The 21,475-nt window shown below is 38.7% G+C and overlaps 1 protein-coding gene across 1 annotated transcript in view; it reads right to left on the bottom strand.

Moving 5' to 3' along the window:
- The window catches only part of Oca2 (OCA2 melanosomal transmembrane protein), a 329,813-nt gene that overhangs the window by 185,902 nt on the left and 122,436 nt on the right, over positions 1–21,475 (bottom strand). The window contains exon 19 of the mRNA NM_001271493.1: positions 6,133–6,260. Within this exon, the coding sequence (NP_001258422.1) occupies positions 6,133–6,260 (128 nt within the window). The remainder of the gene's footprint in view (positions 1–6,132; positions 6,261–21,475) is intronic.

Genomic DNA, 21,475 nt, shown 5'->3' with positions numbered 1-21,475 from the left:
AGGAAGAACATGACCCACTGAATCAACTAAGCAGGGCTCACACTAGCTCACAGATACTGGAGCTACAACCACAGATCCTGTATCGGTCTCTACTGGGTCTTTTACATATACATTATGGTTACATAGCTTGCTGTTCTTGTGGGATCCCTCACAGCAGAACTGAAGGACATGTCTCTGACTCTTTTGCTTATATTTTGGACTCTTTTTCCTACTGGGCTAACTGTTTCAACCTTGATATGAGGGTTTGTGCCTAGTCTTATTGTAAGTTTTTTTTATCTTTATTAACTTGAGTATTTCTTATTTACATTTCGGTTGTTATTTTATTGTAAGTTTTTATGCCATGTTTGGTTGATATCCCTGGAAGGCTTGCTTTTTTTTTTTTGAGGGTAAACAAAAGAGGAATAGAACTGGTGGGGGCAGGGGACTAGAAGGAGTGGAGTTAGAGGAAACTGCAGTTGGGATATAATATATGTAAAGAATAAGAATTTAAATTTAAGAAGAATTAAATTTATCCATATTTGCTAAGAAAATAAATCTATAATTAAAAGGGCCTAATAACTCCACTAGAAAACTCTTAGACCTAATCAACATTTTTAGCAAAGTAGCAGAGTAGAAAATAAACATGCAAAATTAATAGCTTTTCTATATACCCAAACAAACTTTTAGAAAGAGAAATCAGGGGTGGGAGGAGTCATATTCAGTGTATCTACCAAGAAAGTAAAAAACACATTCAAGATGGAATCAAAAGTGTGTTCCGCCCAGAAATGTATATGGCCAAGAATAATAATGAATGTAACCTAACACAAAATCATACACTTTTTCAAACATTGTTTTAAACAATTTTTGTTCAGTTCTTGAGTATATATATATATACATATATATATATATATATATATATATGTGAATGATGTTATGTTCTAATGTTGCAAGGTTAAGCATACTTGCTAGATCATGCAAGAACATTCATCATATAGATTGGCAGGTTTACTAGTATTAAAATGATTATATTATTAAAAGTAACCTGTGGGTTTAGTACAATTGCCATTAAAACACTAACAACAGGCTAATTTTCAAAAATGTTAACTTTCACATGGAAGCGTAGAAGATTCCACCCCCGTAAGCAAAGCATGACGGGTCAGGAAGAACTGGGCTGGAGGCTTCATGCTATTTGATCTCAAACTATATTAGAACAGAACCAGAAAAGCAAAACGTGTATTATACTAGCACCAAAACAGACCTATAGACCACTGGAACAAAACAGAGTGCTCACAAATTCACACAACTGTAGCATCCTAACAAAGGTGCCAAAAACATAGAGAAAACAAAACAACAACAACAACAACAACAACAAAAAAAAAAACAATAACCAGCCTCTTCAGCAAATACTGCAAGGAACACTGAATATCCACATGCAGAGGAAGGAAACTAAGAAGAAAAATGAGATGATAGAATTAGACAGTAAATAGCTGAAGCTAGACACAGTCATTCCGAATGAGGCACCTGAGACTAAAGCCGTGCTTCTCATTCTGTACAAAATCGATTCAGAATCACTCCAAGCCCTTAATGAAAGACCTGAGAATCTGACACTGCTGAAGGGAGCATAGTAAAATACTTCAAGGTACAGGCACAAGCGACTTTTCAACAAAGTCTCTGATAACAGAGAAAATAACCCCAAGAATTGAGAAAAGGGATTATATGAAATTAGAAGGCTTTCTGTACAGCAAAATCATGAGCACAAAAGTGAAAAGATTATATACATAATGAGGAAAAATTTGCTACCTACATATCAGACAGGCAGTTAATATCTGCATTATACAAATAGCTTCAAATATTAAACATCAAAAAATACATTATCCTATCAATAAGTAAGCCAGTACACTAAAAGAGTGGTTTGTGAAGAAATTATAACTGTCCAATAAATATCTGAAAATTTTCAACATATTTAGCATCAGAACAATGAAAATAAAATCTTTGCAATTCTATAAGACACAATCAGAATCACCATCATCTAGGAAAAAAAAAGACAACAAATGCATGGATAGGGGGATGTGGAGGGTTTATTTACCACTGGTGGAAATGTAAACCATATAACTGTGGAGATCAACTTGAATTTCTTCAAAAAGCTAAAACTAAAATTCAGCTATACCTCTCTTGGGCATGTAACCAATGGGTTCTATATCCTACTGTAAAGACACTTGTTCATCCACGTTTGGTGATGTTCTGCTCACAAAAGCAGTCTATATACCCATCAACTAAAGAATAAAAAATTCAAATGTGGCATTTTCTACAATGGACTATTACTCAGCTATTACGAAAAGTAAGATGATGCAATTAGAAGGTAAATGGCTGAAGCTGGACAGTCATTCCGAATGAGGTAACCAAGTCTCAGACAAAAGTCAAATGTTTTCTCTCAGCTGTAGATGCCAGCTGTGAATTTTTAGATGTGAGTGTTTTATTTGGATGCCCATAAAGATAAGGAAATTATTAAGGGCCTACAGGTAAAGGTGTTCAGGAGAAGGAAAATAGAATGCCCTGACATAATGGGTTAGAGAAGAGTTAAGAGTAGGAAGGGATAGAGTGTGGTGTGGGAGGAAGGACAGAGTAGGAGAGGAAAACTGAAAGAAAAGAAAAAACACCAAAGACTTTATAAAAACTCCTATGGAAATCTATTCCTTAGAAGCTTCCTAAAATACATCTATTCACATACACAACAAGAGCCAAAATTAAGTTTTCCTATAATGGGTCAACAATGACCCTACCAGACACCATAAGTTTAGTACTGGAAATGGGATAGCTCTTTAGGACTTATTGTTCAATGAGGTACCAAAGATCCCTAGACATTACAGGTGATTGTCAATGCTCTTTGCAATCCAAGTTTCAGATTACTCTCCAGATCTTGACAGGGAGATCCTGTTGTTAAAGATTCCACATACTTGAGTCATAGGACAAGAAGGAATCAAACTGAAATTTGTCTGTAAGATTTGTCACTCATAACTAGCTTCCATAGTGCTAGCATGCTACCAGAGGATAAAAGTAATAATCTTCTCAAAGTGTGAACCCAGTGAACTATAATAATAACCATCCTTGCAAGACATACCCACTAATGCAATAGAGGCATGAACATTATGATGATAACCAACAATTTTCTGATTGGATTTAAGTTAAGCCCCATACAATGAAACTCATAGCTGGCAGCATTATTGGGCCAAAAACACATGGCTAGACAGGTCATAGGCCATAGGTTATAATTTACTACCATTATTCTGTACAATGTCCATAATATTAAACTGACTCCTGGGACATATCATTATACCCACAGATCAATGCATCTCCCAACCCTTATCAGAGAAACTTCTACCTTCAATGATGTGATTAACATGAGAGTTACAATTAGCCAATGTGCAGAAAGTAAGAGACTGCACAATGTCCATAAATGCCTGATGAAACATCTATACTGCACCCCTCCTCCCAAGGTTCAGGAACCATTGAAGAAGAGAGGGCAGAAAGAGTATAAAAACAATGTGTGCTAGATAAGGCAAGGAAACGTCACATATTAACTCAGAGCAATTGTGACAATATGCTCAAGACCTATGCAAGTCCACACCAGATTCGATCCCAGCTTGCTGTTGAGTTATTGGCAATCATTATCTGCTGAAATATAGAAATGTATCCATTTCCTCTAAGACAGTAGCCCTTAGTATGTCGACCATGCTCCAATGAAAGTCCCCATGTCAAAGAACATTTGGGTAGCACAAATTAGAGTCGATAAGGCAATAAAAAGCACACAAAGTTAAGGGACAAGGGAAATGTGTGAATCTGAGAAAAGTTGGGGGAGGGAAATGAATATGGTCAAAACTCAGGAAATTCTCAAACAGCTAATAAAACAAATAACAACTGGTGGTGAGGGAAAGAAGAAACCTTATACACACTTCATAGGAATATGAACGATTGCAGCTTCTGTGGGATTCAATGGGAACATTCTTTAATAAATTCAAAATAGAATTATCATTAGGGAACTAGACAACAATCCACCTACAAAACTTTTGACCCAAAATTGGTCCTGTCTAAAAGAAATGCAAGAACAATGATGGAGCAGAGACTGAAGGATTGGCTGACCAATGATGGCCCATTTTGAAAACCATCCCATGGGCAGGCAAAATCCCTCACACTATTAATGATGCTATGTTGTGCTGGCAAATAGGAGTCTAGCAGAGCAGCCCTCTGAGAGGATCTATCTACCAGCTGACTGAGACAAACAGACATTGGAAAAAATTCAGGGCCCCTGTGGAAGAGTTAGAGGATGATTGAAGACCCTCTAGGAGATGACAACCCCACAGGAAGATCAACAATGTTAACAAACCTAAACCCCTGGGAGCTCCCAGAGACTGAGGAACCAACCAAAGAGCATACACAGGCTGGTCCAAGGCCCTCAACACATAAGTAGTAGAGGGCTGCTTTGTCATCCTCAGCGGGAGAAGATGCACTAATCCTACAGAAACATAATGCACCACGGTGAAGGAGTACTGGGGGCAGAGCAAGGGCTACCCTCTCAAAGATGAGGAGAGGGGTGAAGGGATAAACTATGTGAGGGAGAAGTTAATTAATTAATGTATTTATTTATCATATGTCCCAGGTATATCATTCATGCATATGTACCTGAAGAATTCGAAGCTAATCTGCAAAAGAGGTCATGCAAATTGGTGTTTACTGCTGCACCAATCACAAGGACTGCACCTAAAACATGGAATCAGGCTAGATGTCCATAAACAGATGAGTGTGTGCTCATACACGCATACACACACAGACTCACATAATGGATATATAATCACAGATGCAAAATGAAAAATTTTAGTTGTAAAACAATATCATATTTGCAGGAAAACGGATGGACCTGGAAGACCATTATGTAACCACTAAAAGCCAGACTCAGAAAGACAAGTGTTGTACGTTTTGTCTTCTATGTAGAATATAGGGTTAAGAGTGTGTGTGTGTGTGTGTGTGTGTGTGTGTGTGTGTGTGTGTGTAGTCATGAGTGCACATAAGGGACCATGAGTGAGAGCAGATCTTCAAGAAGTCAGGAAAGGTGGAAAGGGAGAGGCTAAGGGACCCAGGGGACATGAAAGCCAAAGGGACGATATTTACGTGATGGAAGGGGACTAGTAAGAGTGGAGCATGGAAGGGTGTGACAGAAGGGAGATGAACGAGGGAAAAAGTATAATACCTGCATGGAATTGCCATAAAAGAACAAACCCACTACTGTGTATGTTAACTTTAAAATTAATTTCTAAAAACTAAGAAACACACGTCTAAGAGTCAAAAAGGCCACTACTCAGAAATCTGGGAAATGTTCTGCCTTAAAAAGTGAAGGCATATAACACAGGTTAAAGGTCACTGGACACAATGAACCAGTGCTTGGTCAGGAACTCTTTGGTGAATTGTATTTTTGTTAGTTTCTTTTCTTCCTCTCTGTTTAAGGATGGCACAAATTTATAAACAATGCCTCAAGATTAAAATACATATTGTAGCTGGAGAGATGACTCAGCGGTTAAAAGCACTGACTACTCTTCCAGAGGTCCTGAGTTCAATTCCCAGCAACCAAATGGTGACTCACAACCATCTATAATGGGATCTGATGTCCTCTTCTGGTGTGCCTGAGGACAGTTACAGTGTACTTATATGTAATAAATAAATAAAATACATATTGTGAGCAATTTTTAGAAACAGTTACAATCAAACAATACGTAGCATCACATATTCTCTGACATGGTCTTTCTCTGCCTATACAGCAGTATTCATTCAATGTTGTGCAGCCTAAGTTGGATCCTTGTGCCCTATGAACTTGCTCTTGTAAGTCATTTTCCTCCAGACTTATTTTGAGCAAATTCTATGTTTTAGTAACAAATTAAAATAAATTTATATGTCACAAAAACAATTCAAGGAAAAGAAAGATTAGTAAACCAAATAAACATTGTTATAAGAAATTTAAATGTCGGAAATAAAAATGCTGGTCACCTTAACATTAATCACCATCATTTCCCATTTAGTAAATATGTAGAAAGATGTTCAGCCTTAGGTTTCACTCTGCAAACAAAATATGAAATCTAAAATCAAGTAAAAGTTCCAAAGCCTTACCTCCATCAGCACAAAGAGTGCTGCAAAGAAGAGGAGAGTCGCCCACTCTACTCTGTGTAGAATGATCTCAAAGTCATGAATATCAGCTAAAATTAGCAACCAGATGGCACCCAGAATAGCAATCCATCCTGTAAAACAGGCAAAAATACAGCCTGTAAAACACCGGTGCTAGCACACTAGTGCATGATTTATCTTCTGAATGGTTTGCTTTTTTGTGGAAAACAATGCTGTACAGCAAACTGTGTACATTTAAAAGTATAATTTCTATTTTGGCTTATGTATACATTCATGAACCAATCAAGATAATGGGCATATTCATCATTCCCAGAACTCATGCTCATTCATGCTCTACACCGCCCCCCAGATCCTTCTGTCACTGCATGCTCACACACCCCCAACAAAACATCTTCTCTTGTCTTGATAGATCAATTGACATTCTCTGTATTCTCTGTGAATGAGGATTTGTATTTGCCTCTCTCTCTCTCTCTCTCTCTCTCTCTCTCTCTCTCTCTCTCTCTCTCTCTCTCTTTCTCTCTCTCCCTCCCTCCCTCCCTCTCTCCCTCCCTCCTTCCTCTCAATGCTGTAAATCAAACCTCAAATCTCACACATTTTATGCAATGTTCTACCTCTGAAATGTACTCTGGCCCTCACATTCAGTTTTTATGCGACAGTGGTCAGATTCCCTTAACAGAAAAGCAGCATTCAGCACAATTACTTTAAGGTTTTTTCTTTTCACATTGTGAATCAAATTTCAATGTTTTTCACCAGTCAGTACTATATTTGGCTATGCCATGATGTACATTCCATTTTCCCATTAAGAACATCTCAATGGTTTCTAGTGCTTGGCCATTACAAACAAATGTAAATAAATATTTATAGAATGACAGCTACAATGACTTTCCTCCATGTGGCCAGAGCTTTGAAACAGGGTAACAAATTGTCCTGGACCTCAGAAATGTATCCAGCTGCCTTTAGAGATCACAGAGTCACCAGGCCTGTTCCCTTACTCTTCAGGTTCCCTAACTGTCAAAGACACATTTCTTCATTGACTCTTTTCATGCTGACCAATATCTGGGCAGATTCTCGTCATTTCTGATGCCTGAGGACTATGGTACAATAGCTCACAAGTCATGTCACATAAGGCCACTGGATGTGTTCCAGAGCACACTTTGTGTAATGGCTCATCAGTATACACTCCCAGCTCCTCATTCTGTTATTCTCCTTCCTACTGGAAGCTTTCTCAGTCCCATGGACTTAAATGAAGCTATAAGGTCGACATATTCACTGAGCTGTGAGCAAACAAAATCCAAATTCCTATCCAGAACTTAAAGTTGCTTTCAGCTCTATCCACCATTTCTTTCTTGCCAAGGTGACTCAGAAGCTATGTGTTCATATGATGGCATCAAAAAATGTTAGTTCCCTGTCCCGAAGGGCCTTTACTGATCAACACTAAACATGGTACAATAAGAAAAACTCTTTATTGTGTCAGTTCTTTTGTGATGGTAGGAGAAATAATTTACCCAAAATATCTTATTCTATCCCCAGACCTCTGGCCTAAGGAAAAATGCAACACACAGCACTTAAGTAATATTGTGCCAATAGTCAAAGAAAACCTTATTAGCCATTTGTTGAGTTTTGTTCCAATGAGCTGTGCCATTCACTAACAACAAAACACAGTTTCCGCAAAGAACCATCTGAAAAGCTTATGAAATAATTATATCTCACATGATTTTTATAAATCATTGCTAAAGTTATTGCTGAAAACTTGAAACATGGCCACAACAAATAAAACAGTCAACAAACTTTCTTGTTTCTAATATGATGACTCAAAATAGAGATATTCAGAGTCTTTAAAAAAATCCCTAATAGGCCAACAAATTCTTAACTCCACTTCCAAATTATTTATCTGTGTGAACTCAACTGGCTGCATTATTCAAACCAAAGAAGAGCCAATAAAGAGAGCAGGTGGTAGGGTAGCTGTAGCTGAAACATGGCCAACCTTGCAGAATGCACCTTTGGGGTCCTGTCGAAGGTCTGAATAAGCCAGAGGAGATATGGTTTCATATCTCACAGTGTCTGTATGATGGTCAACAAGTACAACTCAGTCAGATCATTGAAGTTACTCTGACAACCAAACCTCTCCAGGTGCTCAAAGATCTCAATAGTCTACAGGGAGAGGTGCACAAATCACCAGTGAGAAAAAAAGTTTTTATTGAGAAGTGAACAAAAAGAGTTACCCACAACCAAGAAGCTACTTGCAGTTGATACCTGCTGGGAAAGTGAAAATCTGTTTACTCTAACGGAGTGTTACCGGGCATACCAACCTGCAGGGCAGGCCTCATGCCTAGTAATTGGCCAACATAAAACTAAACTCCATGTATTTTCAGGCACATTTTCTTTGTTTTGTTTTTGGTTTTTTGTTTTTGTTTTGTTGTTTTGTTTGTTTATTTGTATGCTTGTCTGACTGGAGGTTTTTGTCTGGTTTGTTTGCTTTTATTTTCTTTTTTATTGTTTTTGATTTTTTTTGAAAGAGAGAGGAAGAACATGAAGTTGAATAGTAGGAAGGTGGGGAGGACCTGGAAAGAGGTGGGAAGAAGAATATGATCAAAACATTTTATAAGAAAAAATAAATAAAAAATTTTATTGATACTGACAGAACAAATTTCTATGATGACAAATGCATCAAATTCAGCTAGGGAAGGATGTCAATGTGAATATAAAATAAGACCTTTAAAAATCTATTCATCTCTAACAACTGAAATTATGGTAAGGTTTTTGAAAATGTAAGTTGGTTTTTTAAAGCTTTTAATAATATAAAAGCATAAGCTGGGCAGTGATAAGAACAACAAGTTTTAATCTTAGGAAGAAGATTAATAAGTAGAAATTATTAACATCAGAGGCTTGTGGGACACCATGGAGCAGCCAATATAAGGATCATAAGAGTCTAAAAGTAAAAGCAGAGGGAGAATGATAAAAAGAATATTTGAAAAAATAATGAGCAAAACTCCCCAAATATGATGAAAAACTTAATCTTGGCATCTGTGGAATTCAGATAAGTCCAATAAGGATAGATTCAGAGATAGCCACACTCAGACATAGTGTAGAAAAAATTCTTGAAGACAAGACAGGCTCAAAGAGAAAGTTCTGAGTCAGTGAGACAAGCAACTAGCCATGTAACTCAATAAAATTAGCAACCACACAATACTGATGCCAGAAGACCCTGGGATTGCATAGACAACATGCTGAAAAAAAAAGACTGTCGACCAAGAATTCTATACCCAACCAAACTGCCATTCAAGATGAAAGACAATGTGGCATTCCTATCAAAAACCAGGAAAAGTCATGGCTACCTTTCATCTAAAAGAAGCCCTTGAATCCTAAGTGAAAATCATTTTGGAATGTTACCCCAACCACATGAATAAATAACACATGGGAACATTTAAATAAATAAAAACAATATAGATATAATCTTTTTTGACCTTCCGTGTTAAAGTGTGCCATCTTAAAGTAATAATTATAAAACTGAACATAAGATATATAAAGATTAAAGTTTTGTAGCAAATAGTAGCACAAAAGACAAAGAGATGAAAAATTGTAAAGAGAAAAGCTCTTTTGACTATCAAAATTAAAATAGTGTTGATCCAAATAGACTGCTACAAGTTAATACGTTCCTTGTAATAACCATAATAATAATTAAGAAAGCAACTCACAAAATAAGAGTAATATGGAATTAAAACAGTGTTTTGGAAGCATCAACACAAAAGTAACGGATGGAAAAATAAAAGTCAAGACAGTGGAGAATGGTCTTGTGCTCATAAATAAGCATTAAGGAAACAAGGAATGTTAACCACGCAAGGTTGTTTCTTCAAAAGAAGCAATGTATTCTGTTTTCTACCCAGAAGGCTGGGAATAATTGTGGTTCATAGCCTGGTGACCTCTGCATTAACTGCATGGCCAAACCACACCTGGCACTCCCAGACTTTTATGTTAATCTCAATCAATCTATAGTGTTATCCTCTCCCAGACCCTTATGAGCCTACTTCCCAAGTTAAGTTATAAAACTTATCTCTAGAGTAAAATTCAGAAATCAATGATGAAAGAAAATTTGGAAACTACAGAAATATGTAAATGAAATATCATGTTCTATAAAATCTTTAAATAGAAGTTTTTAAACTCAAAAAATAAAATGTTAAATGCCTTGAAAGAGAAGAAATGGAAACAGAGTAGAACAGCATTGTTGAGCATAGATAAGGCAGTGATGACATAAGGCAGCCTGCTCCAAAAGGTCTCAGTGCAATCACTTAAACTCTGATGTTAAAATACTAAAACATGGCATTGTAAGTCCACAGTAAGCATAAGAAAGAAAATGGTAAATCTTATAATGGAAATAAATGAAATAGAATGCATCCAAAACAATGGAGATAATCAATGAAACAAAAATTGGCTCTTTGGAAAATAATCAACAAAATTGACAAGTATTTAGCTAAAATATTATGGTTTGAATACAAAATCTTCTCCATAAGCTCACATGTTAAAAAATTGGTACCAGTTGGTAGTGTGTTTGGGGAGTTTGTAGAACCATTTGAGTATGGAACCTATCTAACATGGACCTTTCAAGGATACTCTACTTTTAAATGAAGCTCTCTCCTTCCTTGTCTGCTGAGATATTAACAAGTCATGCTATGAAGTTCCCCTCCATCAAAAGGAAGAGAGAAAAAATAGGACACCAACTCAGCCACAAAACTTTCAACCTACAATTTGTCCTGCCCACAAGATGTGCAGGGGTAAAGGTGGCACAGAACTTGTGGAAATGACCAACCAATGACTGGTCCAACTTGAGACCCACACCATGAAAGAAAGCCCATGCATAACACTGCCTGGAAGGCCAAGAACCAAAGTCTAGATAGCCCACAGATCTAGAATAGAACCAAAGATGAGTGGCAAAAATAAAGTCAGCGAAATGATTTAGAGTGATATTCTAATATACTCCTAGACTGGAGCCTAGTATAGTCACCATCAGAGACGATTCATCCAGTAACTGATAGGAACAGATGCAGGGATCCACAGCCAAACATTAGGCAGAGCTCATGGAATCCTTTGGAAGAGGGAGAGGAAGTATGGTAGATTCACAAAGACTGAGGCAATAATCAGGGAGCCTGTATAATAAGTCTGACCTGGGACCTCTGCATACATGTTATGGTTGTGTAGCTTGGTCATCTCATAGGACTCCTAACAGTGGGAGCAGAGGCTGTCTTTGACTCTCCCTGCTTTGGGGAGCCTTTTCCTCCTACTGGGTTGCCTTGTCCAGCCTTCATATTAGTATTTATGCCTAGTCTTATTGTCACTTGTTCTGCCATGTTTGTTGCTATCTCTGGGAGGCCTGTTACTTTCTGAAGGGAAATCAAGGAGTGAATCTGGGAAAGAGGCATTGTGGGGGTGGGGAAAGAGAATGGAAGGATAAGAAAGAAGGTAAATTTGTGATGTAATATGTGAGAGAAGAATAAAGAAAAAAAGAAAAACATATACACAATTACAATGCCAATACATGCCTGGCCTCTCCAGACATAGAACTGTAACAACTTTTTAGTGAGACTCAATATAAATCATTCACCCATTCAATTGCTTCTGTCAGATATTCTGTCACAATTATGAGAAGAGTAACTGGCGCATAAATGGCCATAAATGTTGATTAACCTATTCAGATAACTATAAAGTTCAGTGTTGTTAACCCACATGAAATGCAGATTAACTTACTCAGATAACAATTAATTAAAACTTCCATTCTTTTAACTCAATGAAGTGACCAAATTCCTAAAACATAGAAACCACTGATCCTGATCCAAGAACAAATAAAAAATAAGAATAAAGTTCTATCACAAAGAGACTGTACTCACAACCACTGTGCTTCTTATTAAGAAAGCATCTCTCTTCTTGCAATAGACAGAGGCAATAGATTGGTGACTGAAACTGAATTGCTAAGAGTCTAAATCTAAAACAGAGAGCCATATATCCTCATGACCTTTGCAGAGGCAATAGTCAGCTACATGTGATACCAAAGTCTCAACATTCAAAAGAGGTAAAGTGGGCTTCCCCAAATTGAAAACTTTTGTGCTTTGAGAGGAATGATATTAGCGAAGCAATAATTGGGAGGCTGAACCAGGAGAATGAAATGTTCAAAGCTTAATGCGGACTATACTGAGTTTAAGGCTCACCTGGGTAACTTGGTGAGAACCTGTCTCAAAATAAGAATTTTAAATGGAGTAGCTGGGGATATAGTTCAGTGGTAGAAAACTTGCCTGCAATTGTGAGGTCCTAAGTTCAATCCCAAGTACTGTGGCAGCAGCATAAGGAAGAGAAAGAAGAAGAGAAAGCGGAAAAATAAGTGGAAGTAGGAACAGAAGTCATCTAGAGAGGAATATATTTGGGCTATGTGCAAACCATATACCATCTTAATTAAGGATCTTAAGCAGTCAAACATTTTTGTAACCCTAGGAAATTATAGAATCAGTCTCCTGAGGATACTATGAGATGACTATACTGACCAGACACTAGAGGGATTAATAAATTTGTTAGAAGGTTTGAAGAATGTCTGTCCAGCTATAATGAACTGTTTCCTCTAAAAGGTATGCCCTCAACCATCATGGCCATGTGGTAGCATGCGGTCCTGTCTTGCTGGCTGGCATCTTCAGTGTTTGGGAAGTTAACACTGCCTGCACCAATCAGGCACTTCATGTGAGAATCTGAAGCTCAAAACGGTTTGTCCTCTGTGTGTGGCTAAAGCAAATTTTATAAACTTTGCGGGACAGGGGTGGGGTGCAGGGGATGTAGGTGACTGAAGGGCAAGCAGGTTTGCCCAGGCAGATAATAGCTTCTATCAGATGCACCCCTCAAAGCCTGTCCTCACCTGACCTCTGCTGGCAGTCTATAATCATTCCCACACTCCTCTCTGTTGCCAAAGACAAATCAAGTCGATTGCTTTAGTTGTAGCTAAAAATACTCCCTCAAATTTCACCTCACACCAGTGCGATTGGCTAAGATCAAAAACTCAGGTGACAGCAGATGCTGGCGAGGATGTGGAGAAAGAGGAACACTCCTCCATTGTTGGTGGGATTGCAGACTGGTAAAACCATTCTGGAAATCAGTCTGGAGGTTCCTCAGAAAATTGGACATTGAACTGCCTGAGGATCCAGCTATACCTCTCTTGGGCATATACCCAAAAGATGCCTCAACATATAAAAGAGACACGTGCTCCACTATGTTCATTGCAGCCTTATTTATAATAGCCAGAAAATGGAAAGAACCCAGATGCCCTTCAACAGAGGAATGGATACAGAAAATGTGGTACATCTACACAATGGAATATTACTCAGCTATCAAAAACAACGAGTTTATGAAATTCGTAGGCAAATGGTTGGAACTGGAAAATATCATCCTGAGTGAGCTAACCCAATCACAGAAAGACATACATGGTATGCACTCATTGATAAGTGGCTATTAGCCCAAATGCTTGAATTACCCTAGATCCCTAGAACAAACGAAACTCAAGACGGATGATCAAAATGTGAATGCTTCACTCCTTCTTTAAATGAGGAAAAAGAATACCCTTGGCAGGGAAGGGAGAGGCAAAGATTAAAACAGAGACTGAAGGAACACCCATTCAGAGCCTGCCCCACATGTGGCCCATACATATACAGCCACCCAATTAGACAAGATGGATGAAGCAAAGAAGTGCAGACCGACAGGAGCCGGATGTAGATCGCTCCTGAGAGACACAGCCAGAATACAGCAAATATAGAGGCGAATGCCAGCAGCAAACCACTGAACTGAGAATAGGTCCCCTATTGAAGGAATCAGAGAAAGAACTGGAAGAGCTTGAAGGGGCTCGAGACAAAAAGTACAACAATGCCAAGCAACCAGAGCTTCCAGGGACTAAGCCACTACCTAAAGACTATACATGGACTGACCCTGGACTCTGACCCCATAGGTAGCAATGAATATCCTAGTAAGAGCACCAGTGGAAGGGGAAGCCCTGGGTCCTGCTAAGACTGAACCCCCAGTGAACTAGTCTATGGGGGGAGGGCGGCAATGGGGGGAGGGTTGGGAGGGGAACACCCATAAGGAAGGGGAGGGGGGAGGGGGATGTTTGCCCGGAAACCGGGAAAGGGAATAACACTCGAAATGTATATAAGAAATACTCAAGTTAATAAAAAAAAAATGCCTAAAAAAAAAAAATACTCCCTCAAGACAAACAAATAAACTGTTCCAATGCAGATGCTGAAAGATACCAGGACACATGTCATGTGTATCAGGTTAGCCCTAAGGGAGAGCATGCTGCCTGGTGCTGCTAGGCTACGGGGCTATAATGTGGGAATACAACACCAACAGCCTCTTTGGAAACTCAGGCAATTTCCTTTGCAGTGAATGGTATATACACATCTGACCAACAGTCTCACCTCTGGTTAATTAGCCAAGAATGAAAGTTGAAATTCACACAAATCCTTAAGTTTGTTGCCATTTGGACCAGTTCTATTCACAGTTGGGCTGACCCCCAATTAATGACACAAAAATCTGGTTCCTCCACGCCACGGAGCAACAAAGGAGCAAACTCTGATATAATCTGAAACATGGAAGGATACAACCATGCCATGTCAGTGCAGGAGAAGCTCATCTCAGAAGGTCACATATCGTTCGATTCCACATACATGACATTCCCAAAAAGGAAACTGATCTGTTGTTGATGGGAAGGGGAAAGAGCTAAGGAGAGCATAGGGGCTTATAGGATTACACTTTGACTTTTTTTTTTTTGGAGTTGCATAATCTCCATGAGTATCAAAATAAATACAACTTCATGAGAAAAACCCGTTCGTTCTGAGATGATTTAATGATAAAGATGCTGGTTCCGGTTCTTCAAAGAAGGGATGTGTCAAATGATGTCACATTTCATTTCATGATACACATTTCACAACACTATTTTGCCTTACATGAGAAAATGCGTTTTATGTCACATTACATTGACATAGTACATAATGGATACTCTGTATTTGATACTTTCGTGTTTTGTTATGTGATATGTGTAATGTGCTATGATATCACTTTATATTATATGACATTACATTACATAATATCATGATGATATAAAATGCTATTTTTTTGTGCAAAGGTGTGAATATACCCATGCTCACAGCGGCGTTTTTTTGTTTTTTTGTTTTTTTGTTTTTTTTAATTAACTTGAGTATTTCTTATATACATTCCGAGTGTCAATCCCTTTCCCGGTTTCCGGGCAAACATACCCCTCCCCCCTCCCCTTTCTTGTCGGTGTTCCCCTCCCCACCCTCCCCCCAACAGTCTAGTTCACTGGGGTTCAGTCTTAGCAGGACCCAGGGCTTCCCCTTCCACTGGTGCTCTTACTAGGATATTCATTGCTATCTATGAGGTCAGAGTCCAGGGTCAGTCCATGTATAGTCTTTAGGTAGTGGCTTAGTCCCTGGAAGCTCTGGTTGCTTGGCATTGTTGTTCATAAGGGGTCTCGAGCCCCTTCAAGCTCTTCCAGTTCTTTCTCTGATTCCTTCAACAGGGGTCCTATTCTCAGTTCAGTGGTTTGCTGCTGGCATTCGCCTCTGTGTTTGCTGTATTCTGGCTGTGTCTCTCAGGAGCGATCTACATCCGGCTCCTGTCGGTCTGCACTTCTTTGCTTCATCCATCTTGTCTAATGGATGGCTGTATATGTATGGGCCACATGTGGGGCAGGCTCTGAATGGGTGTTCCTTCTGTGTCTGTTTTAATCTTTGCCTCTCTATTCCCTGCCAAGGGTATTCTTGTTCCCCTTTTAAAGAAGGAGTGAAGCATTCACATTTTGATCATCCGTCTTGAGTTTCATTTGTTCTAGGCATCTAGGGTAATTCAAGCATTGGGGCTAATAGCCACTTATCAATGAGTGCATACCATGTGTGTTTTTCTGTGATTGGGTTACCTCACTCAGGATGATATTTTCCAGTTCCAACCATTTGCCTGCGAATTTCATAAAGTCATTGTTTTTGATAGCTGAGTAATATTCCATTGGGTAGATGTACCACATTTTCTGTATCCATTCCTCTGTTGAAGGGGATCTGGGTTCTTTCCAGCTTCTGGCTATTATAAATAAGGCTGCGATGAACATAGTGGAGCATGTGTCTTTGTTATATGTTGGGGCATCTTTTGGGTATATGCCCAAGAGAGGTATAGCTGGATCCTCAGGCAGTTCAATGTCCAATTCTCTGAGGAACCTCCAGACTGATTTCCAGAATGGTTGTACCAGTATGCAATCCCACCAACAATGGAGGAGTGTTCCTCTTTCTCCACATCCTCGCCAGCATCTGTTGGCCCCTGAGTTTTTGATCTTAGCCAATCGCACTGGTGTGAGGTGAAATCTCAGGGTTGTTTTGATTTGCATTTCCCTTATGACTAAAGATGTTGAACATTTCTTTAGGTGTTTCTCAGCCATTCAGCATTCCTCAGCTGTGAATTCTTTGTTTAGCTCTGAACCCCATTTTTAATAGGGTTATTTGTTTCCCTGCGGTCTAACTTCTTGAGTTCTTTGTATATTTTGGATATAAGGCCTCTATCTGTTGTAGGATTGGTAAAGATCTTTTCCCAATCTGTTGGTTGCCGTTTTGTCCTAACCACAGTGTCCTTTGCCTTACAGAAGCTTTGCAGTTTTATGAGATCCCATTTGTCGATTCTTGATCTTAGAGTGTAAGCCATTGGTGTTTTGTTCAGGAAATTTTTTCCAGTGCCCATGTGTTCTAGATGTTTCCCTAGTTTTTCTTCTGTTAGTTTGAGTGTATCTAGTTTGATGTGGAGGTCCTTGATCCACTTGGACTTAAGCTTTGTACAGGGTGATAAGCATGGATCGATCTGCATTCTTCTACATGTTGACCTCCAGTTTAACCAGTACCATTTGCTGAAAATGCTATCTTTTTTCCATTGGATGGTTTTGGCTCCTTTGTCAAAAATCAGGTGACCATAGGTGTGTGGGTTCATTTCTGGGTCTTCAATTCTATTCCATTGGTCTATCTGTCTGTCTCTGTACCAATACCATGCAGTTTTTATCACTATTGCTCTGTAATACTGCTTGAGTTCAGGGATAGTGATTCCCCCTGAAGTCCTTTTATTGTTGAGGATAGCTTTAGCTATCCTGGGTTTTTTGTTATTCCAGATGAATTTGCAAATTGTTCTGTCTAACTCTTTGAAGAACTGGATTGGTATTTTGATGGGGATTGCATTAAATCTGTAGATTGCTTTTGGTAAAATGGCCATTTTTACTATATTAATCCTGCCAATCCATGAGCATGGGAGATCTTTCCATCTTCTGAGGACTTCTTCAATTTCCTTCTTCAGTGTCTTGAAGTTCTTATTGTACAGATCTTTTACTTGCTTTGTTAAAGTCACACCAAGGTACTTTATATTATTTGGTTCTATTATGAAGGGTGTCGTTTCCCTAATTTCTTTCTCGGCTTGTTTCTCTTTTGTATAGAGGAAGGCAACTGATTTATTTGAGTTAATTTTATACCCAGCCACTTTGCTGAAGTTGTTTATCAGCTTTAGTAGTTCTCTGGTGGAACTTTTGGGATCACTTAAATATATTATCATATCATCTGCAAATAGTGATATTTTGACTTCTTCTTTTCCGATCTGTATCCACTTGACCTCCTTTTGTTGTCTGATTGCTCTGGCTAGAACTTCAAGAACTATATTGAATAAGTAGGGAGAGAGTGGGCAGCCTTGTCTAGTCCCTGATTTTAGTGGGATTGCTTCAAGTTTCTCTCCATTTAGTTTAATGTTAGCAACTGGTTTGCTGTATATGGCTTTTACTATGTTTAGGTATGGGCCTTGAATTCCTATTCTTTCCAGGACTTTTATCATGAAGGGGTGTTGAATTTTGTCAAATGCTTTCTCAGCATCTAATGAAATGATCATGTGGTTTTTGTTCTTTCAGTTTGTTTATATAATGGATCACGTTGATGGTTTTCCGTATATTAAACCATCCCTGCATGCCTGGGATGAAGCCTACTTGATCATGTTGGATGATTGTTTTGATGTGCTCTTGGATTCGGTTTGCCAGAATTTTGTTGAGTATTTTTGCGTCGATATTCATAAGGGAAATTGGTCTGAAGTTCTCTTTCTTTGTTGTGTCTTTGTGTGGTTTAGGTATAAGAGTAATTGTGGCTTCGTAGAAGGTATTCGGTAGTGATCCATCTGTTTCAATTTTGTGGAATAGTTTGGATAATATTGGTATGAGGTCTTCTATGAAGGTTTGATAGAATTCTGCACTAAACCCGTCTGGACCTGGGCTCTTTTTGGTTGGGAGACCTTTAATGACTGCTTCTATTTCCTTAGGAGTTATGGGGTTGTTTAACTGGTTTATCTGTTCCTGATTTAACTTCGGTACCTGGTATCTGTCTAGGAAATTGTCCATTTCCTGCAGGTTTTCAAGTTTTGTTGAATATAGGTTTTTATAGTAAGATCTGATGATTTTTTGAATTTCCTCTGAATCTGTTGTTATGTCTCCCTTTTCATTTCTGATTTTGTTAATTTGGACACATTCTCTGTGTCCTCTCGTTAGTCTGGCTAAGGGTTTATCTATCTTGTTGATTTTCTCAAAGAACCAACTTTTGGTTCTGTTGATTCTTTCTATGGTCCTTTTTGTTTCTACTTGGTTGATTTCTGCTCTGAGTTTGATTATTTCCTGCCTTCTACTCCTCCTGGGTGTATTTGCTTCTTTTTGTTCTAGAGCTTTTAGGTGTGCTGTCAAGCTGCTGACATATGCTCTTTCCTGTTTCTTTCTGCAGGCACTCAGTGCTATGAGTTTTCCTCTTAGCACAGCTTTCATTGTGTCCCATAAGTTTGGGTATGTTGTACCTTCATTTTCATTAAATTCTAAAAAGTTTTTAATTTCTTTCTTTATTTCTTCCTTGACCAGGTTATCATTGAGTAGAGCATTGTTCAATTTCCAAGTATATGTGGACATTCTTCCTTGATTGTTATTGAAGACCAGTTTTAGGCCGTGGTGGTCCGATAGCACGCATGGGATTATTTCTATCTTTCTGTACCTGTTGAGGCCCATTTTTTGACCAATTATATGGTCAATTTTGGAGAAAGTACCATGAGGAGCTGAGAAGAAGGTATATCCTTTTGCTTTAGGATAGAATGTTCTATAAATATCCGTTAAGTCCATTTGGCTCATGACTTCTCTTAGTCTGTCTACATCTCTGTTTAATTTCTGTTTCCATGATCTGTCCATTGATGAGAGTGGGGTGTTGAAATCTCCCACTATTATTGTGTGAGGTGCAATGTGTGTTTTGAGCTTTAGTAAGGTTTCTTTTACATATGTAGGTGCCCTTGTATTTGGGGCATAGATATTTAGGATTGAGAGTTCATCTTGGTGGATTTTTCCTTTGATGAATATGAAGTGTCCTTCCTTATCTTTTTTGATGAATTTTAGTTGAAAATTGATTTTTATTTGGTATTAGAATGGCTACTCCAGCTTGCTTCTTCCGACCATTTGCTTGGAAATTTGTTTTCCAGCCTTTCACTCTGAGGTAATGTCTATGTTTGTCTCTGAGGTGTGTTTCCTGTAGGCAGCAGAATGCAGGGTCCTCGTTGCGTATCCAGTTTGTTAATCTATGTCTTTTTATTGGGGAGTTGAGGCCATTGATGTTGAGAGATATTAAGGAATAGTGATTATTGCTTCCTGTTATATTCATATTTGGATGTGAGGTTATGTTTGTGTGCTTTCATTCTCTTTGTTTTGTTGCCAAGACGATTAGTTTCTTGCTTCTTCTAGGGTATAGCTTGCCTCCTTATGTTGGGTTTTACCATTTATTATCCTTTGTAGTGCTGGATTTGTAGAAAGATATTGTATAAATTTGGTTTTGTCATGGAATATCTTGGTTTCTCCAACTATGTTAATTGAGAGTTTTGCAGGATACAGTAACCTGGGCTGGCATTTGTGTTCTCTTAGGGTCTGTATGACTTCTGTCCAGGATCTTCTGGCTTTCATAGTTTCTGGCGAGAAGTCTGGTGTGATTCTGATAGGTCTGCCTTTATATGTTACTTGACCTTTTTCCCTTACTGCTTTTAATATTCTTTCTTTATTTTATGCGTTTGGTGTTTTGACTATTATGTGACGGGAGGGGTTTCTTTTCTGGTCCAATCTATTTGGATTTCTGTAGGCTTCTTGTATGCCTATGGGTATCTCTTCTTTTAGGTTAGGGAAGTTTTCTTCTATGATTTTGTTGAAGATATTAACTGGTCCTTTGAGCTGGGAGTCTTCACTCTCTTCTATACCTATTATCCTTAGGTTTGATCTTCTCATTGACTCCTGGATTTCCTGTATGTTTTGGACCAGTAGCTTTTTCTGCTTTACATTATCTTTGACAGTTGAGTCAATGATTTCTATGGAATCTTCTGCTCCTGAGATTCTCTCTTCCATCTCTTGTATTCTGTTGGCGAAGCTCGTATCTACAGCTCCTTGTCTCTTCTTTTGGTTTTCTATATCCAGGGTTGTTTCCATGTGTTCTTTCTTGATTGCTTCTATTTCCATTTTTAATTCCTTCAACTGTTTGATTATGTTTTCCTGGAATTCTTTCAGGGATTTTTGTGACTCCTCTCTATGGGCTTCTACTTGTTTATTTATGTTTTCCTGGAATTCTTTCAGGGATTTTTGCAATTCCTCTCTGTAGGCTTCTACTTGTTCTCTAAGGGAGTTCTTCACGTCTTTCTTGAAGTCCTCCAGCATCATGATCAAATATGATTTTGAAACTAGATCTTGCTTTTCTGGTGTGTTTGGATATTCCGTGTTTGTTTTGGTGGGAGAATTGGGCTCCGATGAGGCCATGTACTCTTGGTTTCTATTGCTTGGGTTCTTGTGCTTGCCTCTTGCCATCAGATTATCTCTAGTGTTACTTTGTTCTGCTATTTCTGACAGTGGCTAGACTGTCCTATAAGCCTGTGTGTCAGGAGTGCTGTAGACCTGTTTTCCTGTTTTCTTTCAGCCAGTTATGGGGACAGAGTGTTCTGCTTTCGGGTGTGTAGTTTTTCCTCTCTACAGGTCTTCAGCTGTTCCTGTGGGTCTGTGTCTTGAGTTCACCAGGCAGGTCACTTGCAGCAGAAAAGTTGGTCTTACCTGTGGTCCCGAGGCTCAAGTTTGCTCGTGGGGTGTTGCTTATGAGCTCTCCGCGGCGGCAGCAACCAGGAAGATCTGCGCCGCCCTTTCCGCGAGCTTCCATGCACCAGGGTTCCAGATGGAGTTTGGTGTTTTCCTCTGGCGTCAGAGATGTGTGCAGAGTGCAGTCTCTTCTGGTTT

This window comes from Rattus norvegicus, chromosome 1 (assembly GCF_036323735.1).
Source record: "Rattus norvegicus strain BN/NHsdMcwi chromosome 1, GRCr8, whole genome shotgun sequence".
Classification (NCBI taxonomy): Eukaryota; Metazoa; Chordata; class Mammalia; order Rodentia; family Muridae; genus Rattus; species Rattus norvegicus.
The sequence above is the reverse complement of the archived record's forward strand: the minus strand, read 5'-3'. Positions and strand labels throughout refer to the sequence as shown.